This window comes from Salmo salar, chromosome ssa15, assembly GCF_905237065.1.
Source record: "Salmo salar chromosome ssa15, Ssal_v3.1, whole genome shotgun sequence".
Lineage (NCBI taxonomy): Eukaryota > Metazoa > Chordata > Actinopteri > Salmoniformes > Salmonidae > Salmo > Salmo salar.
In genome coordinates this window covers 102,435,901-102,449,523 of record NC_059456.1, presented here as the reverse complement: position 1 = coordinate 102,449,523, position 13,623 = coordinate 102,435,901, and the positions used below count along the sequence as shown (strand labels likewise).

The 13,623-nt window shown below is 41.6% G+C and overlaps 2 protein-coding genes across 5 annotated transcripts in view; both read left to right on the top strand.

Annotated features, from left to right (window-relative positions):
• Positions 1 to 1,886, top strand: part of nfyal (nuclear transcription factor Y, alpha, like) — a 28,863-nt gene extending 26,977 nt beyond the window's left edge. For all 3 annotated transcript variants that reach the window (XM_014147396.2, XM_014147395.2, NM_001141816.1), the window contains 1 exon segment: positions 627 to 1,886. In XM_014147396.2, the coding sequence (XP_014002871.1) occupies positions 627 to 692 (66 nt within the window). In that variant the 3' untranslated portion in view covers positions 693 to 1,886.
• Positions 1,887 to 5,131: 3,245 nt separating this feature from the next.
• The window catches only part of LOC106572868 (S-adenosylhomocysteine hydrolase-like protein 1), a 50,488-nt gene continuing 41,996 nt past the window's right edge, over positions 5,132 to 13,623 (top strand). Inside the window, exon 1 of one of the 2 annotated variants that reach the window (XM_014147410.2) lies at positions 5,132 to 5,663. In XM_014147410.2, the coding sequence (XP_014002885.1) occupies positions 5,472 to 5,663 (192 nt within the window). In that variant the 5' untranslated portion in view covers positions 5,132 to 5,471. The remainder of the gene's footprint in view (positions 5,664 to 13,623) is intronic. The other variant, XM_014147409.2, reaches the window with a different exon arrangement.

Sequence of the window (13,623 nt, the reverse complement as noted above, 5' to 3'; positions counted from 1 at the left end):
AGCGATGGAGGCCACTGTGTTCTTGGGGACCTTCAATGCTGCAGAATATTTGTTGGTACCCTTCCCCAGATCTGTGCCTTGACACAATCTGGTCTCGGAGCTCAACGGACAATTCCTTCGAACTCATGACTTGGTTTTTGCTCTGTCATGCACTGTCAACTGTGGGACCTTGTATAGACAAGTGTGTGCCTTTCCAAATCATGTCCAATCAATTGAATTTACCACAGGTGGACTTCAATCAAGTTGTAGAAACATCTCAAGGATGATTAATGGAAACAGGATGCACCCAAGTTCAATTTTCGAGTCTCATAGCAAAGACTTGAATACTTACATAAATAAGTATTTGTATTTTATTTTTAATACATTTGCTAAAATTTCGAAAAGCCTGTTTTCACTTTGTCATTATGGGGTATTGTGATGTCATTATGGGGTATTGTGTGTAGATTCATTGCTATTTAATCCATTTTAGAATAAGGCTGTAACGTAACGTAACAAAATGTGGGAAAAAGTCAAGGGGTCTGAATACTTTCCTAAGGCACTGTACATGATGTTATAGAATGTACATGATACATGTTTAGGTTGACTGGTACCTTCATCCTTCCTCTCTCTCGCCTTCTCTTCCTCAGCAACAGGCAGAGCTGGCCGCCCAGGCAGGAGAAGACGATGTAGCCCAGATGGTCCGAGTTTCTTAGCACCTACAACCCCCGAACCACCCCTCCGTCGGCCAGTAGAGGCCCTCTGAGCCCCCCCACCTAGCTAGCCAGCACCCAGCTACACCTCTCATCTCCTAAGAATAATAATAATTGATTGGATTGATATAGCACTTCTCCAGACACTCAAAGTGCTTTACAATGACCTCACCCACCACAAATATGTAGCTCCTATCCAGATGATGCCATGGCAAACATTTTGCCCCAGAAAGAAAAGCATAAACCTGTATTCTCCCACCACCTCTTGCCCCTATACTCAACAATCTGATATCCCTATGACTGGGGTCCTCCATGATGGGTTACTAGGAATTAACTTTAACCCTTGACCTCCCAAATCCCTGGTCTTCCAGACCTGGCTCTGTGACTGACTGCAGTGCCTGAGGTATTCGGACACACAGCAAGTAAGATGTGAAAGTTAAGATTTACTGGGACTGTAGTGCTCTGTTCTGGAAACCAAGACAACTATGAGATGTTTCACCTGCATAATACCCCGGTCAATGACTTCATGTTTGCTGAAGAAGTCATAACTGATGGTAGTTAGTTGCAGAATCCATTTTGTTTGGTCGTAAAGCAGCAAAAATAAAATGGTGTGTTTCACGAATGCAAAAAACTGTTTACAAATTCAGCTGAAAAGAGTCAAAATGATGGTACACTTATTTCTGCCCTGTATGTGTCTTTTTGTTGAAACATGCACCATTGAAGCCCAGCCTTGGTCCATAAGGATTGTCAAATATTGTGTCCAATATGAAAATGGATATTAGTTAGAATGTTTTTTCTAAGCACTTCTCAGCAGGGTCCAATTTCAAAATGTTCTCACAGAGAACTACAGAGGAAATTTGTAATTTCAGGTTACTTCCTGAATTGAAATGGAATTGACCCCAAGTCTTGCTTTTCAGACGTGTTTTCAATATCCAGTACCCAGTTATTGTCTGTACAGGGAATGTGTTTTATACAACTTTTTTTCTTTGTAGCGAAATAGACGACACATTTATGTTGCCACGACGTCTGAATGACCCGTGTACTTTGCCTGTTTTACTTTAGGGCGTCTTTTTTTATATTTGAAGAGTACATTTTATATTCTTCTGAAGCAGTCCTCCAAAACATAATTTTTGTTGTTGTTGTGATTGACAACATTGTTTCATGAGCTCATCTGTTCATTAAATTGTATTACGTTGACTTCTGTGTATTACGCTGACTGTATTACGTTGACTTGAAGTCCTTTTTCTAGTTCTGTATGTTTTTATTGATCATATTTTGTCGTGTGTGTGTGTGTGTGTGTGTGTGTGTGTGTGTGTGTGTATATTCTCCTGTTTAGGTTCTAGAGTGAGGATGAATTTATTAATGTATCTTAACACTTTTAGTAGTAGATAAAACAGTCACAGAGAACTATACTTGTGAACATTGACCGGTGGCCACCAATGACGAGGTACAGGAGCTTCTGCTGGGTCTGAGTTACAGGAGGGGAGGCAGAGCTTCTGCTGGGTCTGAGTTACAGGAGGGGAGGCAGAGCTTCTGCTGGGTCTGAGTTACAGGAGGGGAGGCAGAGCTTCAGCTGGGTCTGAGTTACAGGAGGGGAGGCAGAGCTTCAGCAGGGTCTGAGTTACAGGAGGGGAGGCAGAGCTTCAGCTGGGTCTGAGTTACAGGAGGGGAGGCAGAGCTTCAGCTGGGTCTGAGTTACAGGAGGGGAGGCAGAGCTTCAGCTGGGTCTGAGTTACAGGAGGGGAGGCAGAGCTTCAGCAGGGTCTGAGGTGCTCTGCTGTCTGGAGGATAAACAGCCTGTTTGGTGTGTTGGACTTCAAAGAAACATAAAAAGCATGACGGCATCCCAATAGATTAATCTTCTGTAGAAATATGCTTAGACATACAGTACCAATCAAAAGTTTGGACACACCTACTCAGTCCAGGGTTCTTCTTTATTTTTACTGTTTTCTACATTGTAGAATAATAGTGAAGACATCAAAGCTATGACATAACACATATGGAATCATGGAGTAACCAAAAAAGTGTTAAACAAATCAAAATATATTTGGGATTTTAGATTCTTCAAAGTAGCCACCCTTTGCCTTGAAGACAGCTTTGCACACTCTTGGAATTATCTCAATCAGCTTCATGAGGTAGTCACCCGGAATGCATTTCAATTAACAGGTCTGCCTTGTTAAGGTAATTTGTGGCATTTCTTTCCTTCTTAATGCGTTTGAGACAATCAGTTGTGTTGTGACAAGGTATGGGTGGTATACAGAAGATAGCCCTATTTGGTAAAAGACCAAGACCATATTATGGCAAGAACAGCTTAAATAAGCAAAGCGAAATGACAGTCCATCATTACTTTAAGTCATGAAGGTCAGTCAATGTGGAAAATTTCAAGAACTTTGAAAGTGTCTTCAAGTGCAGTCACAAAAACCATCAAGCACAATGATGAAACTGGCTCTCATGAGGACCGCCACAGGAAAGGAAGACCCAGAGTTACCTCTGCTACAGAGGATAAGTTCATTAGAGTTAACTGCACCTCAGATTGCAGCAGAAATAAATGCTTCACAGAGTTCAAGTAACAGACACATCTCAACATCAACTGTTCAGAGGAGACTGCGTGAATCAGGCCTTCATGGTCGAATTGCTGCAAAGAAACCACTAATAATAGTTCTGATGTCTTCACAATTATTCTACAATGTAGAAAATAGTAAAATAAAGACAAATCCTGGAATGAGTAGGTGTGTCCATACTTTTGACTGGTACTGTCTATTATTGAGATAATGTGCCTCTATTCTTTCTGTTGAGCTTCTGTGACTCTGGACTCCAACACTGCCAACCTGTCTGAGGACCTGACCAGTGTTGAGAGACAGCAGCTTCCTGACAACACACAGAGGGGTTTGATTACCTTGAGTGTGTACTGGGCTCTCAGGGAATTAACTCAGGGGACACAGATGAGAAGTGGAGGTGTGGTCACACGGTCTGTCAAGAGGAAGGGAAACAGTGACTTTTTGGGGGTGGATCCTGGTGTATTTTGTTTAGTGTTATATAACAATACACTTTTCAAACATGTACCACTAGACCCACAGTAAGTCCCCTCCAAAATATCAGCTGGACTAAGGAACACTCATTATTCTCTGACCCAGTCAGTAACACACAACTACATAGAAGAATTTTACCCACACCTTTGCAATTGTTGTAAACTTTTGTCCTTTTAAGATATTACATTTACATTTTTTACATTTTAGTCATTTAGCAGACGCTCTTATCCAGAGCGATTTACAGTAGTGAATGCATACATTTCATAATTTTTTATTTATTTTTTATTTGATTTATATTTCATGTGAAGGTGTCTGTTTGGGGATTCTGCCAGCTATTCATTCCTTTTTAGTAGACACTCTTATCCAGAGCAATTTACAGTAGTGACTGCATACATTTTCATACTTTTTCCATATTAGTCCCCTGTGGGAATCAAACCCACAACCCTAGCATTGCAAGCGCCATGCCCTACCAATTGAGCCACATCATCTCAATGTGCTAAATTACTGTATTGTACATTGTTTTATCTCCACGGTGATAGAAAGTCTACAGGTACAAACCTAGATGACCAGCCTGTGTACAATACATTAAGTGGTCTGTAAAGGATGGTAAATTAATAATGCACAAAAAAAGTGGTTGTTTTCTATGCTATTTGATCAAAGAAAAATCTTTCATTTAATGTGGATGTTTTGTGTCTTCGCCTCTAACTTTACACCTTTTGATGTAAATGCTTTGAGTACAGGGTTTTGTTCTTTCTGGATTCCATTAGAATGACATCACAGAGTAAAGGACAGGGCAACAACTTTTACAATTACAACTGTTGAATCCTGCAAGATACTGTTCTCAATTATACAACTAGTGTTTTGCAGCACCCTTACTGCCCCGTGGCTATGAGCACATTATGCTATAAACGAGTCAGTGTACGATTGTGATGGTGTAAAAGAGGACCCTTCACCATCTTTATCTCATCAATCATCAAAAACCTGTTTTAATTGAAGTTTTTTTTTTTTCTTCATCTTTTGATGCAGTCCTTCTTGGATGATCGATAAAACAAATTGTGGTTAACTAATCTCGGTTTCCAATAAGTAAAATTATTGCTAAAATGTGTAATTTACACTGAATCTGTCCACAGGAGATTAACGTTAGTGGATTACAAATTATTTGACTGTGAACTCATTCGTGTAACATCTGTTCATGAAATTATATTAACATAGTGTAGCTATTGATACACTTCATTGATCATCAATACACAAAAATCAAAAGTTGAACAAAATTGACTGTGGGCTAGCACTGGTCATGATGCTATCAAAAAAAATGAGATGGGTCCAGTCCAGCTCTCATTGGGCACACGAACGGTCCATTCTCACCATCTCGGCTGGCCATTGGCCGAGAGCCTTCCACATCCCGCCCACTCATTCAGGTGACTGATCTAACATCGGATGCTGAGCTTGTCACTGAGACAACCGACTGTAACTGGTAGACCGGCGGATGACCGACAACAACAGTTGACTACACACTCTACACTGCTTACATGCCAGCTAATAATATTCACTATAGTAACGTTACATGGTCCATGTCTTGATTTTGGGCTCAGCAGACTGTTTCGGGTTCGGAAATAACAAACACGAAGCAGCCAAAGCTCACCGGTCAACGAAAAGCGAGCAGTGCGTGACAACAAGAGAGAAAGACTAGCCTTTCCAAGTCGGACATCATCACAATTCTCAACCAAGAGGTCGTAATCACTTGAATGCGAAGATGACAGACGCGGTCGTGGACGGTAAATTGGAGGTGGTGAAACAGGCAACGAAATATGTAAAAGAGACCGAGAACGTCGCGGAAAAATATTCAGCGATGACGGTTAGCAAGAACAGCGACATGAACATGAATGTGGGTGAATTGCAGTCCGCCGCATTCACTGCGGTGCCCACTCTCAAATCTGTCAAGAAGGTAAGACTGACAAAAGCGTGAGCATTGAGCACCGTCATCAACATTCAGTACAGTATGGGATAATTGTGGGAACACTGCATCTATGCGGGATTATGGGTGGATGGGTGCAGGACCTGCCTACTGTACCATAGTGATTAATGTTTCTTAAAGAAAAAACATCCTATTGCGTCTCTGACCTTTTCAAATATCAAATAGAAATTAACTTTATTAATTTTTCACCTTATGTTACCCAATGATAAATATTTTATTTATTTACTGGGAAATTCCCTGAATTTATAGCAGGACCATCATTCTTATAATGTACAGCATTCTGAAAGTATTCAGACCCCTTCCCCATTTCCATATTTTGTTATGTTACAGCCTTGTTCCAAAATTTATGAAATAAAAAAATCCTCATCAATCTACACACAATACCCCATAATGACAACAGGCTTTTAGAAATGTTTGCAAATTTATAAAAAAACAAATACAGAAATACCTTATTTACGTAAGTATACAGACCCTTTGCTATGAGACTTGAAATTGAGCTCAGGTGCATCCTGTTTCCATTGATCATCCTTGAGATGTTTCTACAACTTCCACCTGTGGTAAATTCAATTGATTGGACATGATTTGGAAAGGCACACACCTGTCTATATTAGGTCCTACAGTTGACAGTGCATGACAGAGCAAAAACCAAGCCATGACGTCGAAGGAATTTTCCGTAGAGCTTCGGATAAGATTGTGTCAAGGCACAGATCTGGGCAAGGGTACCAAAAAATTCTGCAGCATTGAAGGTCCTCAAGAACACAGTGGCCTCCATCATTCTTAAATGGAAGAAGTTTGGAACTACCAAGACTATTCTTAGGGCTGGCTGCCCGGTCAAACGGAGAAATTGAGGGAGAAGGCCCTTGGTCAAGGTGATGACCAAGAACCCGATGGTCAATCGGACAGAGCTCCAGAGTTCCTCTGTGGAGATGGGAGAACCTTCCAGAAGGACAACCATCTCTGCAGCACTCCACCAATCAGGCCTTCATGGTAGTGGCCAGACGGAAGCCATTATTCAGTGAAAGGCACATGGCAGCCCGCTTGGAATTTGCCAAAAGGCACCTAAAGGACTCTCAGACCATGAGAAACAAGATTCTCTGGTCTGATGAAACCAAGATTGAACTCTTTGGCCTGAATGTCAAGCGTCACATCTGGAAGAAACCTGGCACCATCCCTACGGTGAAGCATGGCGGTGTCAGCATCATGCTGTGGGGATCTTTTTCAGCATGAACGGAGCAAAGTTCAGAGAGATCTTTGATGAAAACCTGCTCCAGAGTGCTCAGGACCTCAGATTTGGGTGAAGGTTCATCTTCCAACAGGACAACGACCCTAATCACACAGCCAAGACAATGCAGGAGTGGCTTCGGGACAAGTCTCTGAATGTCCATACATTTGCAAAAATTTACAAAGACCTTTTTTTCTTTGGCATTATGGGGTATTATGTGTAGATTGATGAGTTAAAAAAAAACAATTTAATCCATTTCAGATATAAGGCTATTCAAGACCCATGCAAGTGCTTCCAGTCAGTGTCCCAGCTGAGCAGTGAGCACCTTGATCTATCTATTACTCAGACCCAGATAGAAAAGCTAATCCTCTGCATAATTGTAATTAATTAACTGCATTATTCATCAGTAGGCTACTTCAAAAACAATGACCAAACTCTACAATACTCCTAATCAGGTGCGGAACTTTGGTTTTATTAGTGGGCGGGACATAATCTGTCAGGGGGGGTTCCTCCCTCAGAATTGTCTCGAGCTAATTTCCTGCATTTCTATTAGGGTTGTCCCTGACTAAAATAAATATTGATCCACCAAGTGTAGTCTTTTCCAACCGATTAGTCAAAAGTTTAAAATGTCTATTTTTCCACAGGCCTATATAGAGACACATCCTATGTGTTTGAACTTGTACTGAACTTGTCTGATGCTTTAAGCACAATGTTTGATTAAATAAGGATGACACACAAGTGACTCGAGGGAGCCAGAGATCAAGATACCCTAACCAGAAAGAATAAAACCTGTTCCCAACCCTCTCGCTGCTGCTGGCCTCTACCATTACGCCCCTGAATTTGACTGTTAATAGGCTACACCAGCAGGTGGCTACACCACCTTTTCCATCTGGGGTGCCAATTTATCTTGCCATTTCTACCAATCTGCTCGCCAGTTATGATTTGCATATGCACTTTTTCTTGGAACAGTTTAATTTAAATTATAATAGTCTTTGTATCTCAAAATCATAGAATGTTTATTAACCACAGACAATCTAAATGAAAATGATACAAATCTAAAAGTAACTTTTATTGCCATGTGCCAACTATGTAATAATAACCTACATAAAGCCAACACAAAAACATTGCAGCCAGCAGGTAGAAAATAACCAATGTTTCAACGATCTTGAAATATTGTATCAACTGGGTGGCCCCAAAAGCACTAGCAATCTTGAGACATTGTATCAAATATTCTGGGCCCTCTGTTTCCAGCACCAGTGAGCTTGGGGCAGACACAGCTGTAGCCTATTTGTGCAAAGGATAAGAAGTAATCAGGTATTTTATGATATTTCCACTGGATCAGAGCATTCTGTTTTTCCCTTACTTGCAGAGTGGTTATCAAAAGGGGGAGAGTTCGAAATATTGTTCAAATAATTTGAGAAACTATTGTCATTCTCAATTGATTCTAAAAACAGACTTTGTTTACTTTCTGTTTGAGGTGAAGAATAAATTACTTTGAAAAGCTCCACAGCTCATTAGTGTTGGTTCATTAAGACAGTCAGATACTATCAGACATCTTGAAATGGGCACATTTATAGGCCTACATTTGCGCGCAGGCCAGGTAGACTAGTCCTACTTCTATATGCATACTCAGGTGTGCGTCTTTACTCAGCAATGACAGGAGCGTTTCAAACAAGAAATGAATACATAAATTGCCAAAACTTGTAAATGAAATAAACAAAAATAAAAAAGTGTTTCTCAAGAGTGTATCATTAACATCTGTTAAACACAAGTCTAATCCCGACAATGACAACTGTAAATGACTGTACTAATACTATATTGAATGCATTAACAGAAATTACCATAACCAAACATTTACATTACATTTTTTACATTTTAGTCATTTAGCAGACACTCTTATCCAGAGCGACTTACAGTAGTGAATGCATACATTTATTGCATTTTTCTTTTGTACTGGCCCCCCGTGGGAATCAAACCCACAACCCTGGCGTTGCAAACACCATGCTCTACCAACTGAGCCACATGGCAGATGGCAGATGATAAATGATGGGAATTAACGGTAAATGTAGGCTACTACTGGTGATTGATAGACACAGCAAAACACTGTACACAATGGATGTTATGAAACAATGAATAGCCATGAAATGGCTGCGTCTGAGTCACAATCCCCATATTCCTTGGGACGTGGCATCCCCAGCGGCCTCCTCAATGGACAGGGGCAAAATGTCACGGGTGTCTCGTGTGCCATGGGGGAAAAATGATCTATTTGCTACTGCTCTACAAAAAAAAAATGATTCCAGCCTTCACATAATGCAAATATGTCCCCTTTTGTGTTTTACACCTCCAGCAGAGGAATTACATTTCTGACTGCATGATATTCAGTTTCACTGGCATATAGTATGTTCTATGCATGGCCTTAAACTGCAGTAATTGATGTCTGAGTAGATATGAATATGACTGGGCATTCAAACATACAGTATCTGTATCCATTCATCATCATTAATATTGTGTTGTGTACTGACTGTGCACCATGACAGTGAAGCCTGTAGAGCTGTTTATACTATGTTAGTGTGAAAAGTAGGGAATTAGCTAGGGAAACTGAAAGATCAATAACGTTACAATGCTATACTGACTCTAATAAAAACTCACATTGCGCTGTCAAAAAAACATCTGAATATCGGTCTTTTCGATCGTTTGACCGCTGGTTTCATCGTTTGATTGAAGTCTACTGTAGTGTGATTGAGGCACAAATAATACCTAAAGTAAGTGAGCTAACTAGCTAACGTTAGCCAACTTTTGGCAAGCTCTAATGATACATCTACTGGCGAAAACTAGCCAAGTTAATTTACTTCTGTTGAAACGGAACAAAAAGGCTACAAAACTGACAGATAGCTAGAGCTGAACTGGCTGTGGTAGCTACTAGCTGGCTAGCTAGTTAATTTTCTTCAGACAGAACTTCAGTCGAGAGAGGATGAAACATTAGCTAATGTGGGAATAAATACTTTTTTTCAGTTAAGTCAAACAGCTGTTACCTTGCCAGCTACATCAGTCAAATAAAGAGTGGCCAGTTTCTGCTCTGCTTGCTTTTACAACTCTGAGAAAAATTGCAACACACAGACAGCAGCACAGTGCTGGTCAGAAGCTGCACAGCCTGTCTGCATGCTCTGTGGGGAGGTCGTGTGGCCAGGGGAAGTTGCACCCCTGCTCCCAATTGTAGCCAGTTTGTTGTGGCCAGTTATTTTTAAATGCAGCTAAATTGAGACATGATTTCAGATGAACAGGGTATGGCAAAGTGGGGTCAGTTCAGATAAACCTAGAGTACGGCAAAGTGGGGTCAGTTCAGATAGATGTGGGGTCAGTTCAGATAAACATAGGGTTTGGCAAAGTGGGGTCAGTTCAGATAAACATAGGGTATGGCAAAGTGACAGTGTTGAAGCTCATTTACTGCATTTCTACACAATTTAAAAACTCTATAATGCTATTCGTAGAACAACAAAAACAAACAAAATTGACTCCAGCCATGATCACCTTGGCTGCTGTATTTTCATTCACCTCAGTTGATAAGGGACATAAATTACATTCTACGACAACATGTTTTACAGCAATTAGCTGCTACACACTAGCTCTGCACTGGGATTAAAAACTCTAGTTTAGTTTCATGTCAAGTCAAACAGCAGTTACCTAGCCATTTTACAGCCATCTTTAACCTCTGCACTGTTTTGAAGGGAAAGTCATGCTGTTCACTGCAGCCAGGCAAACAGCCTTCCTGCCCGCTCCAAGACGTCTGCATGGTCCTAAAGCTGGTCCTAATATGCTAAACTGCTATTGTCTTTTAATCAGGATTGGAATGGTTTTAATACTCTGCTATACTTTGCCATACCCAATTGACACCCCTGCGATGGATGTAGACATATAGCAAAGGGCCAGAGGTATGCTGTATTTAGATTTTAGTTCCAGACTTGTGACACGGTGCCTTGCAGTCAGAGACTGAAGAAAGGCTTTAGGGATGTACATACACAATGAACTATTCCTGGCCACAATCAGTGTCTGAAATGACACATTAGTGTGTTCTTTATTATATTCTGGTTGATAACAGATTGTTGTTGTTAAAACATGTTACAACATATTGAGGAACATTCAGAGAGTTTATATAGTTTATTTATAAAAAATAATGTATAACTTGTTTATTATCAGGAATGTGTCTCCTGTATGTTCCTAAATCTGTCCCTTTCCCTGCCTTGACCAATTTAGGAAAAAAACATTGTCAAACAACCGCTGGAGACTCAGTAGTTGACTTCCCAGAGTGTTTCAGTAAAGACAGAGCCAGTATAGTGAAGGGATGACAGTAAGCTGCTACAGGAGGAAACACTCGCTTCAATGTCATGGAGGGATGTGTGTTGCAACGATGGACTGAGCTGCACTGAGCTTATTTAACTCTCGATTGTGATCGGGTCCCAAATGGCATTTCCCCAAGAGCACTATGGGCCATGGCCGAAAAGGAGCCATTTACGATGCTTACTGTGATAGACTATTAACATTTAACCTTTATTTGACCTTTATTTAACCTTTTTATTTAACATTTTATTTAACCTTTATTTAACTAGGCAAGTCAGTTAAGAACAAATTCTTATTTTACAATGACGGGCCTACACTGGCCAAACACGGACGATGCTGGGCCAATTGTGCGTCGCCCTATTGGGACTCCCAATCACGGCCGTTTGTGATACAGCCTGGAATCGAACCATGGTCTGTAGTGACGCCTCTCTCACTTCGATGCAGTGCCTTAGATCTCTGCGCTACTCGGGAGCCTGCGCACGTAAGATTTGGACCTAGTTCTGGGTTTGGATGGATTAAAAACAGAACATGTCACTGCTGAGTGTCTAACCCCTTTATGAGCCATGACAATATGTGGACTGAGTACCATCTAATTGCCAATTGCACTGACTGAGGTGCATTGTACTGCACTGTCTGGATTTGAATGATATGCTTAGTATCCCCAGAATGTATACAGCCCAAGTCTTTGGTTTATACTGTAGCATGACATCCAGGGATATGTCCCAAATGGCACACTATTCCCTTTTTATAGTGCACTACTTTTGACCAGGGCTCCCATATGGGGCTACTAGGCTGCCATTTGGGACACATCACAGAGCTTATACAACCCAGAGCTTATTGCTGCAGAGACCCTCTTAGACCTGACAATATGTGGACTGAGTTTCCCAGAGCCTCAGTCTACAGGGAGTCTGGGCCGTATACACAAAGCCTCTCAGAGTAGGAATGCTGATCTAGGATAAATTTTCCCCTTTAGATCATAAATAAGATTATATGACCAGTGGGGATCTGATCCTAGATCAGCATTCCTGCTCTGATGTTCTTTGTGATTACGGGGTCGTGGTGTTTTAAACACACTGGATATTGGAGGAATGTGGTCTTGAGTCTTATGAAAATAAATCTCTGTGTTATGAATTCATGTGAGAGGCTGAGAACCAGGGCTCCCTGCTGTGGTCAAACTGTGACACCTGTAGAGTGTTAAAGTCTTGAGTAAGAAGATGGATTTACAGGGTCAAAACAGTGAATAAGACTATCTAAAACACTGAAGTTGAACATAGATTATGGCAATTATTAAAAAATCATTATTTTGCTGTAGTGCGGAGCAGTATTTGGGGAAGATGAATAAGTGTTATGGTTTTCTAAAACAAAAGACATGTCCAATAGAATATTTATTTGTTTATCCAACCGTGGTCTCTCTCTCTCTCTCTCCATACCAACCGTAGTGTCTCTCTCTCTCCATACCAACTGTGGTGTCTCTCTCTCTCCATACCAACCGTGGTGTCTCTCTCTCTCTCCATACCAACCGTGGTGTCTCTCTCTCTCTCTCCATACCAACTGTGGTGTCTCTCTCTCTCTCTCTCCATACCAACCGTGGTGTCTTTCTCTCTCCATACCAACCGTAGTGTCTCTCTCTCTCTCTCTCCATACCAACCGTGGTGTGTCTCTCTCTCTCTCCATACCAACCGTGGTGTCTCTCTCTCCATACCAACCGTAGTGTCTCTCTCTCTCCATACCAACCGTGGTGTCTCTCTCTCTCTCTCCATACCAACCGTGGTGTCTCTCTCTCTCTCTCTCTCCATACCAACCGTGGTGTCTCTCTCTCTCTCTCTCCATACCAACCGTGGTGTCTCTCTCTCTCTCTCCATACCAACCGTGGTGTCTCTCTCTCTCTCTCCATACCAACCGTGGTCTCTCTCTCTCTCTCCATACCAACCGTGGTGTCTCTCTCTCTCTCCATACCAACCGTGGTGTCTCTCTCTCTACATACCAACCGTGGTGTCTCTCTCTCTCCATACCAACCGTGGTGTCTCTCTCTCTCTCCATACCAACCGTGGTGTCTCTCTCTCTCTCTCTCCATACCAACCATAGTGTCTCTCTCTCTCCATACCAACCGTGGTGTCTCTCTCTCTCCATACCAACCGTAGTGTCTCTCTCTCCATACCAACCGTAGTCTCTCTCTCTCTCCATACCAACCGTGGTGTCTCTCTCTCTCCATACCAACCGTGGTGTCTCTCTCTCCATACCAACCGTGGTGTCTCTCTCTCCATACCAACCGTGGTGTCTCTCTCTCTCTCCATACCAACCGTGGTGTCTCTCTCTCCATACCAACAGTGGTGTCTCTCTCTCGCTCCATACCAACAGTGGTGTCTCTCTCTC